General features: G+C 47.2%; 1 protein-coding gene and 1 pseudogene across 3 annotated transcripts in view; one reads left to right on the forward strand and one right to left on the reverse strand.

The window, feature by feature from the left end:
- ANAPC7 (anaphase promoting complex subunit 7) overlaps positions 1–25,787 on the forward strand; it is a 49,715-nt gene that overhangs the window by 17,965 nt on the left and 5,963 nt on the right. For 2 of the 3 annotated variants that reach the window (XM_036276792.1, XM_036276791.1), the window contains 2 exons: positions 492–642; positions 2,333–3,200. In XM_036276792.1, coding sequence (XP_036132685.1) covers positions 492–642; positions 2,333–2,522 — 341 coding nt within the window. In that variant the 3' untranslated portion in view covers positions 2,523–3,200. Of the gene's footprint in view, positions 1–491; positions 643–2,332; positions 3,201–16,823; positions 16,883–17,719; positions 17,840–25,787 lie in introns of those variants that run through there. The other variant, XM_036276790.1, reaches the window with a different exon arrangement.
- LOC118640302 lies at positions 23,281–23,993 on the reverse strand (annotated as a pseudogene).

Raw genomic sequence — 25,787 nt, forward strand, 5'->3', positions numbered from 1 at the left:
AGAATTGAAAAACAAAATAATAATAATAAAAAATAGTACCTTTAAAAGAAAACAGAACCCACCCGGCTGGTGTGGCTCAGTGGCTGAGCATCCACCCATGCACCAAGAGGTCGCCAGTTTGATTCCTGGTCAGGGCACATGCCCAGGTTGTGACCAAATCCCCAGTGTGAGGGCATGCAGGAGGCAGCCAATCGATGTTCTCTCTCATCAATGTTTCTCTCTCTCTCTCCCTCTCCCTTCCTCTCTCAAATCAATAAGGGGCGGGGAGGGGGGGGGGCAGAACCCAAACTGCAGATTTCTTAATGGAATAGGAATTCAGATGAGCTTGTTCTCACTTCCTGACACACCACTGTTTTCTTGAAGTCATCTGCAAATAGATGGTCAGATTGTGATCAGTGTTATGATTTTGTGTATAAGACTTGAGATGAAAATATATTTTCAAAATGTTGTGTAAGTAGGCAAATGAGGGTCCTTTTTTTTTTTCTTTTCAGGCAGAGAGCAGAAATACGAAGATGGAATTGCTTTGCTGAGGAACGCACTAGCTAATCAGAGTGACTGTGTTCTGCATCGGATCCTAGGAGATTTCCTTGTAGCTGTCAATGAGTATCAGGAAGCAATGGACCAGTATAGTATAGCACTAAGGTAGGCACTTAGCCTCCCGTGGGGGGAAGGTTGGTGAGGGGTAGAGAAGGCAGGGAACTGTGTCACAGGAATTCTGGAAACACACACATTGTGCTCACAACTGAAAACAGTAATACGAAGAGGAATTTGTGAATTCATGACTTCTAAAAATTTTTTCTAAAGTATATTAACAACATTAAAGAATCGTTTCACTCATAACCAGCTTACACCACTATAACATCTATTTTCATTTCTGTGAATCATATTCCTGGCCTTGACCACACATATACATATTTTTATAGGGTTATATGTAGTATATATTTTATATTCTGCTTTTTCAAATCAAAGTATTGTAAGTACTTTCCCATGTTTCTACCTACTGTAGTAGTTAAGAACTACACTCTGAAGTTTGGATACTACCTTCACCACCTGTTAATCTTGGGCGAGTTACTAACATTTCCTTGTCTATATCTACCTACTTTATTAGGTCTTAAATGATTAAATGAGGATTAAATGATTATTCCATGTAAAGCTCTTAGCACTGTGCCTGGTACATAGTAAATACTAAATAAATAGTGGTATTCTTACTGCTTAATACAGAAGTGATTTTTTTGAGGGTTGTCTGTGTGTCTGTAAGGTCATGGTGAAGGCCTGTCTTTAATTGAGTCTGATCACATTCATTTACTTGTTCAGCAGTTGAGCACCACTCCTGTGCCTGGCATCTCAGTAGCCACTGGGGATGCTGCAGTTCCAGTTGCTCAGTCTCAGACGTGCAGACTGATGGATGCCACGTGCTAAGTGCTTTCATAGCAGTCTCTAGAAGACAAGGTGGGAGTGCAGAGGATGGGGAGCCCTGGGTGTGGGTGAGAGCTGTATGGAAGGTTTTAGAGAAGAGATACAAATCAATCCACAGTTATATAAATAGGAACAGGATTTCCACATGGGTTTTGTCTGCTTTTTGGAAGCCCAGAAGCAAGTGAGAAAATAAAATGCCAGACTTTAATTAGAGGTGGGATTTGTTAGAGATTGGACACCTGCTGGCCTGGGTGATGGTCACAGAGAAAAGATGAAAGATTTGCTTAGGAGCCAAGTAAATAAATGTTCTTGAGTTTCTGAACTTTGGGGGCTTTTGCACGTGTAATTAATTGGCTCTTAGCTGCTAAACTTGAATGTTCAGGTAGGGGTTGCTTTGGGTCCTGGGGTCTAACCTAGGAGTTGACAGATCTGTTCCATAGTAAGCATGATTTTGGTTAATAAACTAAAGTGCTGACATGTTTAATTAAATCATAAGAACATGGAACAATTTTACTCTCAGAAGAAATTTTGTAACCCTGTAGCTTAAAAACCCAATATTGTTAAGAAATTACATTTGAATTTTTCTGTTAATGATTGTTTACTACTTTTTCATTTGTGTTATCTGATAGCTTCCTCTAGCATAATGCTAGGGGTAATGTGTGAAAAGGTTTAAGAAATAAGTGGAGAAAAACGCAAATTGAGGATTCTAAAAATTAGGACAAGATGCCTTTTTTCACTTCTAGTGGTGGACTCCCTTGATCCTGCCTGTGGAACTGGAATTATTCGGAGAGGCCAGGCGTTAGCAGTTTCTCTGTGACTGGGTGGTCATTTCACTGCTGTGCCAGGGAGATGACACATCAGCCAGCAAGAAGCAAGGCAGAGATTCAGGCCTCTCCTTTGTTTTGTTGTCCCCTAGTTTGGACCCCAATGACCAGAAGTCTCTAGAGGGGATGCAGAAGATGGAGAAGGAGGAGAGTCCCACGGATGCCACTCAGGAGGAGGATGTGGACGACATGGAAGGGAGTGGGGAAGAAGGGGACCTGGAGGGCAGCGACAGTGAGGCGGCCCAGTGGGCTGACCAGGAGCAGTGGTTCGGCATGCAGTGAGGCAGGCGGCAGCTCCATGGCCACACTGGCCTGCCCTGCTCTGAGCACTTCCGTGGACTGAAAGAACCCATAGGAGCCCGCTCTGGGAGGACAATGATTCAGCATGTGATTGCAGCAGGGGTTTCTGCCCCTGGCTCCATATTTCTAGTAGTGACTTTATTTTATAAAACTGAGCCTGACCAACCTTCCATATATCTCCATCCTCCCCTGCTCCAGCCAGGGAGGACCGAGTGAGCCCTCTGGGAGGCCCACAGATGTGCTGGGACTTCTGGGACAGAGTACTTTTTATATAACTAATTTCTAAATCTGAAAGCTCAAGGAATAGACAGTGTTTGTCTGTGATGTTGTGGATGGGTTTAAAAGGAGGGACCTGTCACCCAGAGCAAGTGTCAACTCCCGAGGTGGACAGCAGCACAGATTGGCCCTTTCAGAGAGGGTTTGTTGTCCCAGAAATCATCGTCCTGGGCTGTCTAAACTTCCCTAGTAACCTTGCTTCCTTCTGCAATGTTAGTAATGCCTTAAGCTGACAGTTGCTAATTTGCAGAACAATTTTCCTATTTGCTAAATCTGGTTACTTGCTGTGAGCCTGGGCTGGATCTGAGAAACAGGTGTGACCTAGAGCATGAACAGAGGTACATCTGGGGTAATTAACTAATAAAACTGTTTTTTGTACAGTAATGGTGTTGGGTTGATCAGAATGGAAGCCCTTTATAGATCTGTGTGTGTGTGTGTGTGTGTGCCATAAATAGACTCCCTTTCTTCCCAGAGTGTTGGGAACCAATAGGGTTGGGAACCTCAGGTAACACTGAGCTGGTTCATCCATTTGCATTTTTTGATTGGTAAATTTCCCTGGGGGAGAGTCTTTGGCCAGATTTTAGACTATTTCTGTCTGGCTGTCAGGAGCTCTGAGGTTGGTGTTTGGTTTATGGCATCTGCTGTGGAGCCATCAGGGGGTTCATTCCCTGGGCTTGGATGCTATCGAACTCTCCCTTGTTTAAGAGGTGATGCTTTTAATAATATAGTTAACCAGGAAGTCAACTGGGTGTGGGGGGAGTGGCACAGCCAACCCCAAATTCTCATTAAAACAAAATTAGTCAAAGTGTACAAAATGTGATTTTGATATAAATGGAAGTTCTATAGCATAAAAACAATGGAAGTGTATAATAGTTTGGGAGCTCAGAACATCTGATAACTGCAATTTTAAATGGACAAAAAGTTACTGTTAAAGTATCTTTCAGTATGAGAACCAACACCTGGGCAGCATCATTTGATGGAGCAGTTTCTAAAGAGCACAGCAAGCAGTTGGGGTCATGGCGGATGACCATGTGGCCTGGAGAAGACGCTGCTCATTGACCTTAGTGTGCACTCCAGGATGCAGCCTCATGTCTTTCCTCAGCTCGCTTCTGAGCAGCCATTACCAGTCAGTGCATTGGGAGAAAAGGTGAAACCTCTTTGCCATTCACCTGACGCTGGGAGGGAGCCAACCCCACCCTCTCTATCTTAATTTCTGCTTGTCAGGCTCATCACCTTGACCCCTGAGATTCCCTTGGGGTCAGGATGTGCCTCAGAGCCCAGGCCCTGTGCACACTTTCCATCAGCACCCATGTGTTCTCCCCTTTCCTGGGCTGGCCCTCTGCTCTGCTGGGAGCCCTTGGATCAGTCTGTCCATTCCAGGCCCCTCCATCCCAGCATCACCCCAGGTTAGATCCCTTAGGCCCCTCCCACCTACAGCTTTAGCTTTCCACCCTGACAGGTTCTGGGTGGGAGAGACAAATGAAGCTCCATTTTTTAAAAGTTTATTTTTTATATGTTTTTATTTTTTGGAGGGAGGGAGGGAGAGAGAGAAACGATCTCTGCCTCCCACAAGCCCCCTACTGGGGATCGAGCCTGCAACCCCCACAAGCCCCCTACTGGGGATCGAGCCTGCAACCCCGGCATGTGCCCTGACCAGGAATCGAACCAGGACCTCTTAGTCCATGGAACGACACTCAATCCACTGAGCCACACTGGCTAGGCTGACGGCTACGTTTTTAGAGCACTTAACAGAGAATTGTAAAACACTCTTGGTCCACATCAAAGAATGGGAAGAGCTTGACTTGGAAGGTGCTGAAAATCTCAACTGGTACTACCACTACCACTTGTTCTCACAAACAGAAAAAGGTCCTGAGGGCAGGGAGCCCCAGGAGGCAGGGACAGAATCAGGCTGCCTACTCTATGGCTGTCCCACTGAACCACCTGATAGGAGACCAAGCAGTCTGACAAGGAGTGGCCTCCCAGGTACCCACAGTCACCACAGGTCCTTGCCTGGAGTTTCACACAGCCAATATGGGGATATTTTAACTGATTCCTATCATTTTTCCCCTCACCCCATTGTTTGTAGTACAGGTTTGGAATCAGACTGACTGGGTTCTAAAAGTCCCAGCTCGCCCACTGTCAGCGCTGAGGGTCAGTCAGGCTGAGTAGTTAGCCTCTGTGGCCTGGGCCACCACATCTGTCTGGTCTGAGGACTGAATAAAGCCAGTATGGAGTTCAGCATGACGCCCGTTGTGAATGCCATCACTATTCGGTAAATGCCAGACCGCTGACCCTTCCCTGGGGTATTGGAGACTGGTGGTATCACTGAAACCTTGGCCTTTTCTCCGTGAGGTCCCTCGGCTGAGCAGGGAAGCAGGGTCCTAGAGGTGCTCCCTGCCCTCCGGCCTGGTCCTTCATACCCCAGCTCAGAACCCCTTCTGTGTGGCAGGCGTGACCTCTACAGGGCTAATGTCAGGAGCTTTCCTCGCCCGCCTTAGGTCGCAGGCCACACCCCTGCCTCCCTTCCTGAGGGTAAGACCAGGTCTTTCCCTGATCCACTTCTCAAGCGAGCATGCTTTTCAGTGATGCGGATTTCCAGAACCAGTGCCAAAACTTAACCCGAATCCAGGACCTGGGCCCAGGAACCGTATCTTCTATCACTCCCACACCGACCTTTCCAATACAGGTATTCCCTGGCACAAATATTGAGAAACTAGGGGAGAGGGTTTGAGGGTCCCGGAAGCTGCAGGCCTGACCTCCAAGGGTCCTTGGGGGCCCCACTCTAGCTGCATATGGGTGGGACCAACTTCCATGACCAGATCTCGAGCCCATGCCCAGGTCTGCTTGGCCAGCTCCCAAGCTGCAGGCACTGTGTGCTCCCTGTAACAGGCAGGGAGGCCTGAGTGGACAAGCACCTCACCTTGGCCTCCAGGAACTCCTGACACTGAGGGCCTGTAAAGATGAGCGCCCTGGAAGGTGTTCCGCTTTCCTCGGGAGCCTCCACCCAGGGGCAGCAGCAAGGACGACAGGGTGGGCTTCTGTCTTCTAACTTGGCCCTGCTTGCACCTAGGCCACCACCAGGTGGGGCCTCGGTGTGTGGGGCTTCCCCAGATTGCTCTCAGTTGTTGCCAGCACAGAACATGCCATGTGTTTTAGAGAGCACGGAGTAGCAACACCAGGAATAAGCCCAAAGCCTCACATCAGTCTCCTTAACAGCTGTTAAAATAAAACTTTAAAATAGAGTACTCGTGCATTGCTGGTGGGGATGTAAAATGATACAGCCACTGTGGAAAATAGTCTGGCAGTTCTTCAAAAATATAAACAATTACCATATGATCTAGCAATTCCACTTCTGGGTATATGTCCAAAGGCATTGAGGTGGGGTCATGAACAGATCTGCACACCCATGTTCACAGCATCATTCATAATAGCCCAGTGGTAAAAACAACCCAAGGGCCCACTGCTGGACGAATGAATGGATAAGCAAGATGCAACATATCCATACAATGAAATGTGATTCAGTCTTAAAGATGGAAATCCTGTCACATGCTACAACATGGATGAACCTTAAGGACATTATGCTAAGTGAAATAAGCCAGTTATAGAAGGACAAATACTATATGATTCCACTTATATGAGATCCCTAGAGGAGTCAAATTCATAGACATGAAGTAGGGGCTGGAAGGGGAGGGATAAATGGGGAGTTAGTGTTTAATGGGACAGTTTCCATTTGGAATATTGAAAAAGTTCTCGAGATGAGTGGTGATGATGACAACAATGAATGTACTTAATGCCACTGAGCTACACTTAAAAATGGTTAAGATGGTGGCCTAAGGCGGAGGGTGGGGCTTGGGCCGGGGCTTGGGGCTAAAAAAATAAAAATAAAAATAAATAAATAAATGGTTAAGATGGTAAATTTTGTCATGTATACTTTAAAAACCTTTTAAAAAAAAACCCACAGTAAATAAATGGCTTGTAATTCTGCCACTCAACCCTATTAACACAAGTATTTGTAATATATATATTATATAAACTGTTAAAATTCAACTGAGTAAATTTGAAGATCTAATTGGCTTTATTAAGCAATTCAGGAACTGGGCAGCATCTCAGTTTTTTCCATTTTTTGTTCAGATAGAGTGGGAGGGAAAGAGACAGAAAGAAACATCGACTTGAAAGGGACACATCGAGTGGTTGCCACCCGCACGACCCAACCAGGGCCGGGGACAAACTGCAACCGAGGTACGTGCCCTTAGCGGGAACCGAACCCGGGTCTCTCTGGACCGCAGGCCAACGCTCCAACCGCTGAGCCAAACCGGCCAGGGCTCTGCTACTATCTTTAGAAAAATGGTATTGCACTTTGAACTAAGGATATGTATATGTAAAGTATATTAAAGTGGTCACGCTGTACACAGAAATTTCCTGCCCGAGGTATCAACGTGTTCTTCCTTGTTTGTTTTGACAGTTTCACAGAATCTCATGCCGTGGATGGCACAGTTCCTATAACCCGTCCGCTTTGGTGGGCATTTGTTTCCAGTTTTGTTGGTACACGATCATTAGTTTGCACTATCACAAACATATGTTGGCATAATATTCCCAAAGACACGCAGAGGTCAAATTCCTTGTAGTGAAATTTCTGGGTCTCAGATTGCTCCCCAACAAGACATGGGAGTGCTTGTCCCCTACAGCCTCTCCAACGTCGATGTCCTCAGCATCCGTGTTTCTCCCAGTCTTAGATGTGATAAATGGGCCGTCACTTTGATTTGCTTGAGCTGCTATTTCTTGAACACTCATCAGGGTCAAGCCATGAGGCCAGCCCTTTGCCTGTGTGGTCACATCCGTAGTCTCACGCCCCTGAAGCATGGGTAGAATTAGCCCCATTTTATAGATGAGCAAATAGTCTCGGACGTGTTGGCTGTTTTCATCTGTCCAGAGTTTCTTCCCCTGGAGTTTCAGTATGCTCTTAACTGATCTCGACACAATTTTATAGTCTGTTCAAGGGAAAACAGCCGCTCTGAGCCCAGGTCTGTGTCCTCAGGCTTGCTGGTTTAGAGGCTGCCAATCCGCCTGGCAAGGGCAGCACCATCAGGACACGGCTCTCACTGGCCATTTAAGTCCCCCAGTTGTCTCTTTATAAACAACGCTCTGGTTACCTTTGTGCGCACAGCTTTTTCCTTCTTTGGGTAAATTCCCAGGAGGGGGATTTCAGAATGAAAGGGTATAATGGTCTTTTTTTGGAACTTTCAAGGGAGCTGGCTGGTCCTCTCTCTGCAGTGGATGGGTGAGCCCAGGCTGCCTGTTGCCTCCCCCAGCTGCCCAAGTCTACCCAAGGAGTCCTTTGGTTTTAGGTTAGGGGAAGCCAGGAGCCCCCAGACCTGGAACTTCCCCTTCACTTCCTCTTGCTGGAGCTGTGAGCTTGTGGTGGACCCTGCCGTCACTTTCCTGGGCCTTTGGGATTTGGGGTCCCTTACCCCATAGGACAGCTCTTGCTGGCTCTGGGCTGGGGAGTGTTTTCTGGACTGAGGCTAGATCTTGCCTGCTTTAGGGCTGAGGGTAACTGTATGCTTGATTAGGGTTACTATGTTGGAGGGGGGTGGTTGCTGGCTGCTTGTGCCCTCTCTCCTATCCTTCCTTCAGGACCCCATTGGAGGGATCTACGCTCCCAACTAGAAGGGCTGAGCCTCGGAGCTAGGGCCTCTCCCCGCCACCAGGGCTGAGCCTCCTGGAGCTAGGGCCTCTCCCGCCACCAGGGCTGAGCCTGGGAGCTAGGGCCTCTCCCCGCCACCAGGGCTGAGCCTCCTGGAGCTAGGGCCTCTCCCCGCCACCAGGGCTGAGCCTCCTGGAGCTAGGGCCTCTCCCCGCCACCAGGACTGAGCCTCGGAGCTAGGGCCTCTCCCCGCCACCAGGGCTGAGCCTCGGAGCTAGGGCCTCTCCCACCACCAGGACTGAGCCTCGGAGCTAGGGCCTCTCCCACCACCAGGACTGAGCCTCGGAGCTAGGGCCTCTCCCGCCACCAGGACTGAGCCTCCTGGAGCTAGGGCCTCTCCCGCCACCAGGGCTGAGCCTCGGAGCTAGGGCCTCTCCCGCCACCAGGGCTGAGCCTCGGAGCTAGGGCCTCTCCCGCCACCAGGGCTGAGCCTCGGAGCTAGGGCCTCTCCCGCCACCAGGGCTGAGCCTCCTGGAGCTAGGGCCTCTCCCGCCACCAGGGCTGAGCCTCGGAGCTAGGGCCTCTCCCGCCACCAGGGCTGAGCCTCGGAGCTAGGGCCTCTCCCGCCACCAGGGCTGAGCCTCCTGGAGCTAGGGCCTCTCCCGCCACCAGGGCTGAGCCTCCTGGAGCTAGGGCCTCTCCCGCCACCAGGGCTGAGCCTCGGAGCTAGGGCCTCTCCCCGCCACCAGGGCTGAGCATCCTGGAGCTAGGGCCTCTCCCGCCACCAGGGCTGAGCCTCGGAGCTAGGGCCTCTCCCGCCACCAGGGCTGAGCCTCGGAGCTAGGGCCTCTCCCTGCCACCAGGGCTGAGCCTCCTGGAGCTAGGGCCTCTCCCGCCACCAGGGCTGAGCCTCCTGGAGCTAGGGCCTCTCCCCGCCACCAGGGCTGAGCCTCGGAGCTAGGGCCTCTCCCCGCCACCAGGGCTGAGCATCCTGGAGCTAGGGCCTCTCCCGCCACCAGGGCTGAGCCTCGGAGCTAGGGCCTCTCCCGCCACCAGGGCTGAGCCTCGGAGCTAGGGCCTCTCCCGCCACCAGGGCTGAGCCTCGGAGCTAGGGCCTCTCCCGCCACCAGGGCTGAGCCTGGGAGCTAGGGCCTCTCCCGCCACCAGGGCTGAGCCTCGGAGCTAGGGCCTCTCCCGCCACCAGGGCTGAGCCTCGGAGCTAGGGCCTCTCCCGCCACCAGGGCTGAGCCTCGGGTTCAAGACCTGCCACTGGCTGTGTGGCTGTGGGCAGCTCCCATAGCCAGTCTGTGCCTCCATGTTCCTTTGGGAAACTATTCAGAGTCAGGTCCCCTTCCCCTGTTGTCAGACATGGGGACACTCAAGTTATGGGGTAGACTGTATGGGAGGGAATTGGCCCTCCCAGGGCTAAATCTTGGTCCCTTTGGGTCAAAGCCTTGTTCTGTGGCTCATGGGCTGGGCCCTCCTTGGCACTGGATCAGCAGATTTGCCCTGAGCCTTCTCAGTGCCAGGACTAGTCCTGCATGGGCCTCTGGTCTGGGGAAATTATTTTTTAAGTTTTTAATCATCTTTCACCCATGATTCCATCCCGCTTGGCTGCTGGCCCATCTCCCTTGTCGGTCCCTTGGGGCAGTGGGGACTTTGTCTAGGAATTGAGTAGGAATTCCTAGCCCAGAGCCAGTGACCAGGGATCTGTCCTGAGACGCCTCTGTCCTCCAGCCTTGGTGGTGCCCAGACTGAAGCCCCATCCCTGATGGGCCGAACCAGCTGACTGACTCCCAAGACCCCGACAGCCCAGGCTGGGCCTGACGGTGTGTCATGGGAAGGGACACAGATGACCATTATGCACGGCCCCGATCAGGAGCTTTTTCTGGTCTGATAGGCATATATTCAAGCAGCCAGGTGTGGACCAGGAGGGCATCTTCCTTCCATCAGCTTAGGTGAGGCCATGGGGAGCCACCTTGGAGGTCAAGGCCATGTTGAGATCCCCGAGAGCCATGGGAGTGGCCTTCCTCACAGTAATCCTGCCAGTGGACCAGGGCCAGACAGCCTGAGCAGAGGCCAGAGGAGTAGTTTTTATTTTTTAATAAAAATGTAAAATTTGTGAAACATAGGATACATACAGAAGTATATGACAATATACGTAATGTTTAAAGAATCACATAAAACACGTGTACAGTCTCGGCTGGTGTGGCTCAGTGGTTGAGCGTCGACCCCTGCCCCAAGAGGTGGCCAGTTCGATTCCCGATCAGGGCACATGCCCAGGTTGTGGGCCAGATCCTCCATGGGAGGCATGCAGGAGGCAACCAGTCGATGTTCTCTGTCATCAATGTTTCTATCTCTTCCTCTCCCTTGCACTCTCTCTAAAATCAATAAAGAAAAAAAATTTTTTTTAACAAAAAACACGTGTACCCTCCACCCAGGATAAGAAATAGAACATTTCTACAATCCCAGAAGCCCACTGTGTGCTCAAACCAGATCACATCCCATTTCCTCTCTCCTTCCACCCTCCTCTGCCCCCTACCCTGCCAGAGATAACTATTATTCTGTATTTTGTTTTTTGGTACGTGCCCCTAGCGGGAACCGAACCCAGGAGTCTCTGGTCCGCAGGCCGACGCTCCAGCCGCTGAGCCAAACCGGCCAGGGCATGTATTTTGTTTTTATACTTCCTTTATTTTCTGACCCTGGAAGTTCTGTGAACCTTATACAAATAGTGAGCTCATTTTTCTCACCTATAAAATAATACTGTTGTTCTAGTTTTAGTTTTACCATGTTTTTTTATTCTAAACATTTTTATTTGCTTGTTCTTGAACTTAATATACAGTCATTTTGTCTGTACTTCTGCATATCTTTTGCTTAACATTATTTTAAAAATTGATACATGTTAATGCTGTTATAACTTGTTTTATTTTTAGTAATAGGCGTTTTTTATTTTATGTTTTTATCCTCACCTGAGGACATTTTTCCATTTTTTGTTCAGATAGACTGAGAGGGGGAGAGAGAGAGAGAAACATCGACGTGAAAGAAACACATCGAGTGGTTGCCACCTGCACGACCCAACCAGGGCCGGGGACAAACTGCAACTGAGGTACGTGCCCTTAGCGGGAACCGAACCTGGGTCTCTCAGGACCGCAGGCCGATGCTCTAACTGCTGAACCAAACCGGCCAGGGCATAATAGACGTTTTTTAAAATTAAGACTTGCCTTTACTGTTGAATACATTACAGATGTCCCTCCTTTTTCCCCCATTGACCCCTCCTCAGCTCCCACCCCTCTCCTGCCTCCCCACACTGTTGTCTGTGTCCATTGGTGAAGCATATATGCATATAAGTGCTTTGGTTTATCTCTTCCCCTCTCTCCGCTTCCCTTTGGGCTTTGTCAGCCTAACAACCAATTTGCACTTCTTAATCCCTTCACCTTTTCCACCCATTCCCCCAACCCCCCTCCCATCTGGCAACCAACAAAAAGTTCTATCTATGAGTCTGTTTCCGTTCTGCTTCTTCATTTTGTTCATAGGTTCAGTTGTTGATATGTATTTATTGCCATTTTATTCATATTTTTTATCTTCTTTTTCTTCAAGAAGACTCTTCAACATTTCATATAATACAGGTTTGGTGGTGATGAACTCCTTTAGCTTTTTCTTATTTGGGAAACTATATGTCCATCAATTCTAAATGATAGCTATGCAGGATCGAGTAATCTTGGTTGTAGGTTCTTGCTTTTCATCATTTTGAATATTTCTTGCCCCTCCCTTCTGGCCTGCAAAGTTTCTTTTGAGAAATCAGCTGACAGTGTTATGGGAGCCCCCTTGACAGTCTTATGGAAGGATGTGAGTCCGAGTAAAGACCCTTTAAGAGGGTCTGCCTGGGGCTCCAGCAGCCTCAGACTCCTTCAGCCTCAATTCCCACTGGTTTTTGCAGCCAGGAGTTATGGGGACTTCTCTTCCTGGCACCGGAACCCTGAGCTGGGAGCCTGGTGTGGGACGGACCTCTCCCTTCTCAGGGAGGACCTTCCCAGCCAAGGTTTCCCTCCTGGTTTTTATCCAACACACCTGAGTGTGGGGACCAGCCCACCTGCACCTCTGCCCCTCCTACCAGTCTCGATGAGGCTGCTTCTTTAATTCCATAGTTGTAGGACTTCCATTCAACTTGATTCCAGGTGGTTTTGAGTGATGTTTGTTCTTTAGTTTAGTTGTAATTTTTTCCCCTTCATTAATTTTAGCGAGAGAGGAAGGGAGAAGGAGAGAGAGAGAAACACTGATGAGAGAGAACATTGATTGGCCGCCTCCTGCATGTGCCGCATGCCCCCCGTGGAGATCTGGCCCACAACCTGGGCATGTGCCCTGACCAGGAATCGAACTGGCGACCTCTTGGTACATGGGTCGACTCTCAACCACTGAGCCACACTGGCCGGGATGTACATTATTAATATAAGTTCATAGTTGCCCTGGCCAGTGTGACCCTGTGGCTGGAGATCAGCCTGTGTTCCGAAGAGTCTCAGGTTTGATTCTGGTCGAGGACACGTACCTTGGTTCGGTTTTTTGGTGTTTTTTTTTAATCCTCACCCGAGGATACTTTTGCATTTATCTTCAGGTAGAGTGGGAAGGAGAGAGGAAGGAAGAGAGAGAGAGAGAAACATCGATGTGAGAGAGACACATTGAGTGGTTGCCACCCACATGACCCCAACCAGGGCCAGGGACAAACTGCAACCAAGGTACGTGCTCTTTGGGGAACCGAACCCGGGACTCTCTGGTCCACGGGCCTACACTCTAACTGCTGAGCCAAACTGGCCAGGGCCTTGGTTGCGGTTTGATCCCCAGCTCTGGTAGGGGTTGTGGGGAGGCAACCAATTGATGAGTGTCTCTGTCTCATATCAATGTTTCTCTCTCTCTTCCTCCCACCCTCCCTCCCACTCTATCTGAAAATCAATGAAAAAATATCCTCATGTGAGGATTAAAAAATTATTTATGTATATATCCATAGTTTATTCAAATTTTCTTTTTTTTTTACCTATTGTCCTTTTTCTGTCTCAGGATCCCGTCCAGAATAGCACATTACTTCAAGTCATTATGTCTCCTTAGGCTCCTTGTGGTTGTGAAAATTTCTCAGACCTTCCTTGTTTTTGATGACCTTGACAATTTTGAGGAGGGCTGGTAGGGTATTTTTAGGCTACCTTATTCATTTTTTTTTATCCTCACCTGAGGACATTTTTCTATTTTTTGTTCAGGTAGAGTGGGAGGGGGAGAGATGAAGAGAGAGATAAACATCGATGTGAAAGGGACACATCGAGTGGCTGCCACCCGCACGACCAACCAGGGCCGGGGACAAACTGCAACCGAGGTACGTGCCCTTAGCGGGAACCGAACCCGGGTCTCTCGGGACCGCAGGCCGACGCTCTAACCGCTGAGCCAAACCGGCCAGGGCTTGAGCCAAACCGGCCAGGGCTCATTTTTTATTGCTAAATAATATTCCACCGTGCAGCTATAACCCCCATCTTATTAATTCTGCCATTGATGGATCCTTCATTTGTTTATATTTTGTTTTCAAACCTGATGCTCTATATATTTTTGTATGTCTTCTAGTGTGCATAAGCACACATTGGCACAGGGTTATACCCCGAGGAGGAATTGATGGGTGCATGGTATGTGCATGCTCAATTTTACCAGATGTTGTCAAATGTTTTCCAAAGAAGCTGTACAAATGTATATGTATACCTGCGGTTCTTTCTTCCACTTCTTCACCAGCATCTGTTATCAAACCTTAATTTTATCCAGCACAGTATGAGATGACATAGTGATTTTAATTTACATTTTTCTGTTTTATAACAAGGTTGAACATCATTTCATATGTTTGGGAACTATGTGTGCTTCCTTTTCTGTGAAATTCCTTTTTTGCCCACTTTTCTGTTGGGTTTTCTTATTCACAGTTCTTTATATACCCTAAATATAGTTCAGAATATGAGTTGCAAATATCTTCTTACAGTTCATGGCTTGCCTTTATATCTTTTTTTTTTTATCCTCACCCGAAGACATTTTTCTATTTCTTGTTCAGATAAAGTGGGAGGGAGAGAGAGACAGAGAGAGAGAGAGAGAAACATCGACGCGAAAGGGACACATCGAGTGGCTGCCACCCGCACAACCCAACCAGGGCCGGGGACAAACTGCAACCGAGGTACGTGCCCTTAGCGGGAACCGAACCCCAGTCTCTCTGAACTGCGGGCCAACGCTGTAACCGCTGAGCCAAACCGGCCAGGGCCAGGGGCTTTCATTCTAATGTAGTTGAATTTTAGCAATCTTCCTTTATGGTTGTATTTTCTAATTCTTACAAAATCCTTATCTCAAGTTAAAAATGTATTCTCACCCGGCCAGTGTGGCTCAGTGGATTGAGCATCATCCCATGGACTGAGAAGTCTCAGTTCAATTCCTGGTCAGGGCACGTGCCCAGGTTTCAGGTTCGATCCCTGGTGGGGGGCTGGCTGGAGGCAGCCGATCGATGTTTCTCATATTGATGTTCTTATCTCTCTTTCCCTTCCTCTCTCTAAAAAAAAATCAATAAAAACATATTTAAAATTTTTTAAAATATATTCTCACAATGTGTGTAAGGATCCAATTTCATTGATTTAAATTTTTTGTTTGTTTGTTTAACATGCATCACCACCAGTTATTGCAAAAGTACTCACTTTCCTGCTGAGCTGTGATGCCACCTCAGTCACCCCTCAGGTGTCCCCAAGTGACGCCTGTTGCTGAGCTCTTTCCCACTACTGGTCAGTTTTCCTGTCCACACCTCACTGTACTGTCTTCATCACTATAGCTTTATACAAATTATTGCTATGCCGAAGAGCAAGACCCTATGACATTATTATTATTATTATTATTTTAATTAAAAAAAATTTTTTCTTTTTCTTTTTTATTTATTTTTTATCCTCACCCGAGGACATTTTTTGTTCAGGTAGAGTGGGAGGGAGAGAGAGGAAGAGAGAGAGAGAGAGAGAAACATCAATGTGAAAGGGACACATCAAGTGGCTGCCACCCACACGACCGACCAGGGCCGGGGACAAACTGCAACCAAGGTACATGCCCTTAGTGGGAACCGAACCCGGGTCTCTCAGGACTGCAGGCTGATGCTCTAACCGCTGAGCCAAACCGGCCAGGGCAAAAAATTTTTTTTCTTTATTGATTTTTAGGGAGAGGGAGAGAAAGAGAGAGAAACATCGATGAGAGAGAACATCGATTGGCTGCCTCCTGCATGCCCCCCACTGGGGATCGGGCCCACAACCTGGGCATGTGCCCTGACCAGGAATCGAACCAGCGACCTCTTGGTGCAGGGTCGACGCTCAACCACTGAGCCACACCAGCCAGGCTCATGACCTTATTTTTAACAGTGTTTTGGCTCTTCTTAGCCCTTTGTATTTCCATAAAATTATTAGCTTCCGATGGTTTAATATATTTTTTAAGTTAGATACACAATTTCAAAAGGGCATATGGTGAAATTTGCCCATCCCAGTTCCTTCCCCAGAAGCAGCCATACTTACTACTTTCTTGTGTATTTTTCCAGAGATAACCTGAAATTGCATCAGTTTGTATGTATCTACCACACCCCTTTTTGTAGTTACAGTTTGTCAGCGGAGTTTATGTAAAATGTAAACTCTGTTTCCAATGAAATCTATTTCTTACTAGGTTATGATTTATAAATATCCAAGAGATATAAGTGTTAAACTTTGTACATTTCTACTCCTGAATCAAGGCATTTTGAGTAGTTTCCAAAGTTACAAAATACATTTTATTTATTTACTTACTTATAATCCTCACCAAAGGATATATTGTATTGATTTTTTGTTTTTAGAGAGAGAGAAAGGGGGAGAGAGAGAGAAACATCAATGGGCTGCCTCCTGCACGCCCCCTACTGGGGATCCAGCCTGCAACCTGGGCGTGTGCCATGATCAGGAGTTGAACCGGCCACTTTTCAGTCTACAGGAGGACACTCCAATTGAGCCACCCAACCAGGGCACAAAATACATTTTATTTTTTTTTAAATGTTTTTATTGATTTTTTTTTTTTTTTAGAGAGAGGAAGGGAGAGATAGAAACATTGATGTGAGAGAGACACATGGATCAGCCACCTCCCACACCACCCCCACAACTGGAGATTAAGCCCACAACCTGGGCTTGTGCCCTGACCGGGAATCGAACTGGCGACCTCTTGGTGCAGGGTCAACGCTCAACCACTGAGCCACACCGGCCGGGCTCCCATACTCTTGTCTTCTGAAACTATGACACATGTATGTTTGATTTTGTCACTATTTTCAGTCTCTCGTCCGAGTATTTTAACTTCTCTTCCATATTTTCCAGCTTTTCTTTTTCCAGGATCCCCGTGGATAAGAGGTCTGCTGGAAACCGGATGTCGTACGGTCTGTAGCTACTACTTCCAATATGTGAAGTCTGGGTGGGTCTGTGATGGGTGCTTCCGCTGGCTTCACTCAGGGTGCCTCGTGCCCCGGGTCCCTCTTACCGAGGGCTGCTCGGAGACAAGAGTGTGCGGGTCTCCCGAGGCATGAAGTGCGGTGCTGTCCTCTAGAGGGGTTCACACCTATTCCTGCTTGGTGCTTTGGTCCCACAGACCCCCGGGTGGAGTCTGGGCTGCCCGTCCCCAGTCGCAGTATTGCCGCTCTCGGCAGTGGGCTGCCCACAGGCTTTGAGTTGGGGGAAGAAAGGGCAGGTCCACTCCCACTGTGCTCTTCCCGCGCAGTGTCCGTCCTTCCGGGTCACAGCCTCACGTCCTGTAAGACTTCCAGCTCCTGGGGGCACTGGATTCTGACTGCGCCCCTTTCACTCCGTGAGCTCCCCAACCCTGCTTGTGCCCACAGCCTAGCTCGTTTGGAGAGGGGGATGCCACAGGGAGCGTGACCTTGGCTGTCCTGACTCTCTCTTGCTTTCTCTTGGATGTGCCCCGGAAATCCTGTATTATCTTAGTTTTTCGACGCTTCTATGAGGATTTAAAAATATATATTTATCTCAGCGTTTTCAAATAAACATTTGAGAATACGTTTAAACTTATGGAAAAATTGCGATCATACAGAAGGTTCCCATATGCTGCAGACTCAGTATCCTCTATTATTATTTGACAGCAACGTGGTACATTTGTCACAATTCTTATACGTTATCGTGGACCAATATTTATATGGTGTCATTAACTAAAGGCCATCGTTTATTCGGATTTCTTCAGTTTTTGCTTTTTTCTGTTCTAGGGTCCCAGCCCGAAGGACGTGTTACATTCAGTCGCCATGTCCGGAGGCTCCTCCGGGCTGGGGGTTCCCCAAGTTTTCCTGCTTTGAGGACCTGGACAGTCTTTCAGGAATACCAGTCAGGTATGTGGCAGAATGTCTTTTTGGACTTGTGAGATATTTTGCCTTTGATTCCACTGAGGTTATCTGCTTCGGGGAAGTGGAAGGTCACAGGCAAGATGCCATTCTTGTGACTTCAGACCGAAGGGACGTGCTCTCGAGGTGACCTCATTTGGCGGAGGTGGCGTCTGTCCGGGTTCTCCACTGCGGGCTACTTTTCCTGTGCACACTGTAGGTACAACTCGCACCTCAGGAGCAGAGGTGTGCTTCACCTCTCGAGGGCGGAGTGCCTGTGTGGATCTCCGGGAGGGGAGATTTCTGGTCTCTCGTTTATTTAGATCAGTATGGACTCATGGACATTAATTTATTCTTTGGATTATAATCCAGGGCCACCTTGTTTCTCAGGTTGTTCTAGCCTTGGCCATTCACAGTTTTCTCGTTTGGCTCCTGTATCCCCTGGACACAACCCCATCACTGATCGCCGTGTTGGATTTTGGACACTTGCTTACTCTCTGGCACGAGTGTTCTGTAGGCATAGGTTGTCAGTTTTCAGCCCAGACCCAGAATCAGCCCTTGCTCCACGGAGACTTGATTCCTTTTATCGGAGAATGATGTTAAAAACCTAGAACTACTGGAGTCTCTTTGCTTCTCACCCCTCAGGCGACAGCGCAAGGACACATATGTTCATATACACGAAGCTAGAAATAGGCCTGTGTGAAATCATCTGTATCGAGCTAAACATGAGTTTGTCCTGGTGTCTCCAACTGTGATTCATTACCGCACGGACCATTCTCCCCTTCTCCCTTGCTCATTTGTAAGCTCCCACTCCTCGAGCCCTGGCTCTCCATCTGCCATCTGCACCACAGACTTTCCCAGTATTCTCAGCGTCCTTGCTGGAAACTGCTACCTCCCTCCTTTTTAAAACAAACCACAGAAGATTGAACACACTGCTCCACACTTGAGTATGTTGCTGGACAGACAACATATATTGGACATCAGTCTTTGCTGGCTCACACAGACCTACCTGCCTTGATTTTGAGGACTGTATACTATTCCACGGCATGTGTGTGCTGGGCATCCCGGTTATTTCCAATCTTTTGCTGCAATAGTGCAGCAGGATTATTTTTGGTTTTGTGAACCTGCGTGAGGACTTCACTACAGGGAAGTGCTTGACCTAAGGTTATGGATGTTTAAAAATGTCGAGGACGCTGTCACATCACCCTCCGCAGATTCTGTTCTCACCAGCAGCGTGAGTACTTGTCTCCTGATGCCAGCTGCACCGGGGAGAGCTCAGTAGCAAACCTTGATCTTTGCCAGTCACGTGGGGAGGGAATTCCTCTTCGTCACGCATAGCAAATCTGTTTTCCTAACTCCGGAGAGGTATATTCCATTCCGGAATTTTACTTTTTTTTTTTTTTTTATCCTCACCCCAGGACATTTTTGCATTTATCTTCAGATACAACGGAAGGGAGAGAGGGAGGAAGAGAGAGAGAAATATCAACGTGAGAGAGACACATCGACTGGTTGCCACCTACACAACCCCAACCAGGGCCGGGGACAAACCACAACCAAGGTACGTGCCCTTAGCAGGAACCGAACCCGGGACTCTCTGGTCCTCAGGTTGATGTTCTAACCACTGAGCCAAACAGGCCAGGGTAGAGTTTTACATTTTTATAAAGTCAGTTTATCAGTCTTCTTCCAAGACTTTGTGTCGTGCCTAGAAAGGCTTGTCTTTTTTCATGTTTTCTCCTGGTACTTTCGTGTTTTTTTGTTTTGTTTTTGGTATGTGCCCCTAGCAGGAACCAAACCCAGGACTCTCTGATCTGCAGGCCGATGCTCCAACCGCTGAGCCAAACTGGCCAGGGCTCGTGGTTTGCTTTTTAAATCTCAGACATGCGGACAGGCACAATGAATACCTACACACATAGCACCAAAGCTTCACTGATGCAAGTGAAGCCCTACCCACCCTCCCGCCTCCCACCTCTCTTCTTTCTGGAACTAACCACTATTCTGTCACCTCCCTATGGCTAGTGCCTCTGAATTTGTTACTGAGGAGTTTACACTCGGATGTAAAGTCACCTGTGGCTCCGTTTAGCGGACCTTTTTTTATTTGTGAACAAAACTTTCTCATGAAGGAAGTTGTGCACTGATGAGCGCCCCAGTGCCTTAGCACAGACGGGCAGTGGCCCGGGGCCAGGTTACAGACCGTTCTGTGGCCCTACTTTGCATATTCTGAACCTAATATACACTGCACTTGGTTTCACTGTGTAGGGAAATATTCCTGTTGATACCTCATTTATTCCTTTTCATTGACGCAGTGTGATTTCAATGTGCCTCAAATGTACTTATCCATTTTCCTTCTGCTGTTGGTCATTTAGCTTGTTTCCAAAACTTTTATAAGATCGTCTGTAAATTTACTAGATGATACCCAGCTGTTCTGTAACAAGGAGGGCCCATTCTCCACACCCTTGGTATTTGGAAGACTCATTTTTTGATCAGTTGATGGGTGCAAAATGGTATCTCATTGATTTTTTTTTTTAATGGAAACCCCTGATTTAATTCCATAATTTCCCCCCGGCCGGTTTGGCTCAGCGGTTAGAGTATCAGTCCATGGACCAGAGAGTCCTGGGTTTGGTTTCTGCTAAGAGCACGTACCTTGGTTGCGGTTTGTCCCCGGCCCTGGTTGGGGTTGTGTGGGTGGCTGCGGTCCATGTGTCTCTTTCACATCGATGTTTCTCTCTCTCTCTCTCTCTCTCTCTCCCTCTTGCTCTATCTGAAGATAAATGCAAGTGTCCTCAGGTGAGGACAAAAATTCCGTAATTTTCATGCCAGAAGCATGCATGATTGGTTTTAATTTTTTAAAACAGATATTGGGTCCGGCCGGTGTGGCTCAGTGGTTGAGCATTGACCCAAGTACCAAGAGGTCGCCAGTTTGATTCCTGGTCAGGACACATGCCCAAGTGTGGGCCCGATCCCCAGTGGGGGGCATGCAGGAGGCGGCCAATCAATGTTCTCTCTCATCAATGTTTCTATCTCTTTCTCCTTCTTCCTTCCTCTCTCTCTAAAATCAATAAAGGAAAAAAAATGAAAAACAGAAACAAAACAAACCCTCCCCCCCCAGATATCAGTATTATATACATTGGCTTAATAATTAAGGCATTTTGTGTAAACAGTATGTCATGTGCACAAAAACCCTTTAATGATTATTTACTCTGATGTGTTTTCTTTTAAATTTTTTTGTCCTCACCTGAGGACATTTTTCCATTTTTTGTTCAGAAAGAGTGGGAGAGAGAGAAAGAGAGAGAAAGAAACATCAATGTGAAGGGACACGTCGGGTGGCTGCCACCCACATGACCAACCAGGGCCGGGGACAAACTGCAACCGAGGTACGTGCCCTTAGCGGGAACCGAACCCGGGTCTCTCTGGACCGCAGGCTGACGCTCTAACCACTGAGCCAAACTGGCTAGGGCTGCTCTGATGTTTTAAACTTTGTCTTTTTAAAAACATTTTTTAAAATTATTGTTATTAATTTTTGTTACAGATGTTTCTTTTTCTCCCATTGACACCCTCCCTGCCCGTCCCCAGCTTTGTTGTCTCTGTCCATTGGTTATGCAAACATACATATAAGTTCTGTGGTTTATCTCTCCCCCCGGCCACTCCCTCTTGAGGTCTGTCAGTCTGTACCCTACTTCTATGTCTGTGGGTCTAATTTGTTCATCAGTTTGTTTAGTTCATTATATTCCACAAATAAGTGAGATCATGTGATATTTGTCTTTCTCTGCTTGGCTTGTTTTGCTTAGGATAATACTCTCCAGGTCCCTCCATGTCTTCCCAAAGGGTAAGAGATCTTTCTTACACCTGCATAGTATTCCATTGTGTATATGTACCACAGCTTTTTTTTTTAATCCTCACCCAAGGACATTTTTCCATTTTCTTTTTGTTCAGATAGAGTGGGAGTGAGAGAGAGGAAGAGAGAGAGAGAAACATCGACGTGAAAGGGACACATGGAGTGGTTGCCACCCGCACAACTCAACCAGGGCTGAGGACAAACTGCAACCGAGGTACGTGCCCTTAGCGAGAACTGAACCGGGTCTCTCTGGACCGCAGGCCGATGTTCTAACTGCTGAGCCAAACCAGCCAGGGCTGTACCACAGGTTTTTTATCCACTCATCTATTAATGGACACTTGGGCTGTTTCCAGATATTGTAAATAGTGCTGCTATGAACATGGGGGTACATATATTCTTTCTGATTGGTGTTTCAGGCTTCTTAGGGTATATTCCTAGAAGCGGGATCACTGGGTCAAATAGCAGTTCAATTTTTAATTTTTGAGGTAACACCATATTATTTTCCACAGTGGCTGCACCAGTCTGCATTCCCACCAGCAGTGTACTAGAGTCCCCTTTTCTCCACACTCTTACCAGCACTTGTTTGATGATTTGTTGATGGTGGTCATTCTGACAGGTGTGGGGTGATACCTCATTGTTGTTTTAAACGTTTAAAGTCTTTTAATATAACAAAATAGTGCCTGGCAGGTGTGGCTCAGTGATTGTCAACCCATGAATCAAGAGGTCGCTGGTTCGGTTCCTGGTCAGGGCACATGCCCAGGTTGTGGGCCAAATCCCCAGTGGGGGCAGCATGCAGGAGGTGGCAATCGATGTTCTCTCTCATCAATGTTTCTCTCTCTAAATATCAACAAAGAAAAATATTTAAAATAATCCTATTTGCCCTGGCCGGTTTGGGTCAGTGGTTAGAGCGTCGGCCTGCGGTCCGGAGAGACCCAGGTTCGGTTCCCGCTAAGGGCATGTACCTCGGTTGCAGTTTGTCCCTGGCCCTGGTTGGTTGTGCGGGTGGTGGCCACTCGATGTGTCCCTTTCACGTCGATGTCTCCCCCCCCATCTGAACAAAAAATGGGAAAATGTCCTCGTGAGGATTAAAAAAAATAATAATAAATAATAAAATAATCCTATTAAAAATAGCTGCACACATTTGAGTTTTTTTTAAATAAAACACAATCTTAAGAAAAGTAATGATGATTAAAAGTTAAAATATCTGTAACAAAAAAATAAAAAAAGAAAAAAAAAGTAATGATGATTGATCTTTGCAGTTTCTAGAAATAAGTTCTGCCTTATTTTTTCACATAGTAGAAAGTATATTCTTATGCAGGATTGCAATACGATCCAGTAGTTCTTAAACGATGTTACCAAATAACCGTATGAATCCCAAATGCAGCAAAGGTGAACAATCTCATGAGCACTTTCACTTACTGAAGTCAAAGCTGCTCCTTGCGGATAATTTTCCCACTCAAATGGGAAGTAGATTGTTAGGGTTTCATTATGTGGCTTAAAAAAACTATTTTGATTTCTTCCGGTTCACAGTTCTCCACCGAGACTTGTTGGGTTGATGGAAATCATTTGGTCCAGGGGTGTTTTGAATAACCAATTACTCTTCAGTAAATGAAGTCTTTCAATATAATGGTAATAAATAAGCATCTACATTCTTAGCTGTGTTACCAGTATATAGTGGAACAAAAGTGAGATGGTTTTGTTGTTTCCACAATCCACAATTTTATTGTTTTAAAATCTGGGCTACTCTCTCCTCTGCGCAGGATGGGACAGTCACCGCACGGCTAATAAAGCTTTCTTAATTTGAACCCCCCTCCCAAAAAATAAAATAAAATCTGAGTATTGCCATCATTTATAATTTGTTTTGGATGATAGTTCGGACCACCACCTTTTTATGACTGCTTGAAGCCAGTTTAAACCATTATATATTCTTCAGATTTGCTTTAAGTACAAGAGACAAGTCTACACAGCGGCTGAGTGAGTTGTATTGCTTGTCTTCCTGTGAACTGTTGGGAAGCACAGGAAGACAATCGACCACCACTCCACGGACTTCTATCCTCACCAAAAAAGCTACAAGTTCTTACACTTTTTCCTTCAGAAAGTTAAGCTACATTCAATCTCAAATTCCTGAACGAAATCGGAAAAGAACCCGCTGGATTTTGATGCTGCACTTTCTGCCTGTGAAGAACCAGCATCACTGAGTTAAGCAAGTATGTTCCACTGTCACGGTGCAACTTCCCGGCAGGGGGCCTGCACACCTCAGCTCATTTTCTTATTTGCCATGTCACAGCCCCCACTCCTAGGGGACTGTTTTTTTAATCCACCCGAGGGCATTGTTCAGATAGAGCGGGAGGGAGAGAGAGAAACATCAATGTGAAAGGGACACATCGAGTGGCTGCCACCCGCATGACCAACCAGGGCCGGGGACAAACTACAACCAAGGTACGTGCCCTTAGTGGGAACCGAACCCGGGTCTCTCTGGACTGCAGGCTGACACGCTAACCGCTGAGCCAAACTGGCCAGGGCGTTTTGGAGACTTCTTAACCTCCTTCATGTTCTTACTAGTGAAATTAGAGATCCTTTTTCTTGGAAGGTCAATGGAATGATCCTCAATATCATTACAAAAGCCCCACGTTTTAACAGTGGGTTTTAGATGCCATCGCTTAAACACTGGTGCCTCCTGATACTGCAGCGCCTCAGCCCAGCCCTGGTGCTGACGGAGCTGCTCCTGGAAGCCGAGTCCCAGGGCTCCCAGGCCTCGCCCCACGCAAGGCCAAACTCATTCATTAAAAAACAAAAAGTTTTTATTGATTTTTTTTTGAGAGAGACGAAGGGATAGAAACATTGATGTGCGAGAGAAATATCGATCGGCAGCCTCCTGTGCGCCCCCTACTGGGGATCGAGCCCGGAACGGGGGCATCGAACTGGGATCTCCGTCCATGAGGCAAGGCTCAACCCGCTGAGCCACGCTGGCTGGGCATTATTTCATTGATTTCAATTTGCCAGGAGGGATGAGTATCTTTTATTTGCAAACCAAGTTTTCTTTTGTTTATATCATTTAGACATTTTTCTTTTGGGGATATAGTTTCATTTTTCAAGTCTTTTGATAATTTGTAATTGATTGGGTATAGGGGATACACACTTTAATTAAAAACTTTTTTTCTATTGCTTTGAGAGAGAGAGGAAAGGAGAGGAACGTCAATGAGAGAGAACATCAACTGGCCACCTCCTGCATGTCCCCCACTGGGGATCGGGCCCGCAACCTGGGCATCTGCCCTGACCCGGAATCAAACTGGCGACCCCTTGGTGCATGGTTGCTGCTCAACCAGTGAGCCATACTGGCCAGGCCAGCTTTCTTTCCTTTTTTTTTTTAAAAGATGACCACTGGCATAATGAATAACCCAACTTTTACCTACTAAGCTGAAATACCACCTTTCTATTTGATTAAAATACCTATTGGTATTTTTTTTTCTTTTATCCTCCCATGAGGACCTTTTTTTGCATTTATCTTCAGATAGAACGGGAAGGAGAGAGGGAGGGGGAGAGAGAGAGAGAGAAACATCCATGCGAGAGACACACCAAGTGGCTGCCACCCACACGACCCCAACGGGGCCGGGGATAAACTGCAACCGAGATACGTGCCCTTAGTGGGAACCGAACCCAGGACTCTCTGGTCCGCAGGCCGACACGCTAACCACTGAGCCAAACCGGCCAGGGCCCTATTGGTATTTTTATGTATCATTAACATATGAATGATATATCCTTCACATTAAGATGCCAGTTCTCCTTGAATTATTAAACCTTCCTAAGAACCAGATGGTCCCACATGACCCTTGCTTGTTTACTCCTACGCATTCCCCCGTCTGATGGCCACAACTCTCCGAAACAGTGCTAAGTAGTGGACAACGGCAGATGGTAATTCTGGCGTTTCACCACTTCTAGCTTATTTTCCATCATGTTATAAAATGGGAGATATACTGTGAGTTTTTTTTTCTTTAAGAATGGATGTTAAATTTTATTAAATGTTTTTTCCGTATCTGTAGGGCTTGTATTTATTAGGTTTCTAGAATCATCCAACTATCCTTGCGTCCCTGATTTTTTTTTAAGTGATGAAAAGAATCATCTTAG

Source organism: Molossus molossus, unplaced genomic scaffold (assembly GCF_014108415.1).
Source record: "Molossus molossus isolate mMolMol1 unplaced genomic scaffold, mMolMol1.p scaffold_m16_p_22, whole genome shotgun sequence".
Classification (NCBI taxonomy): Eukaryota; Metazoa; Chordata; class Mammalia; order Chiroptera; family Molossidae; genus Molossus; species Molossus molossus.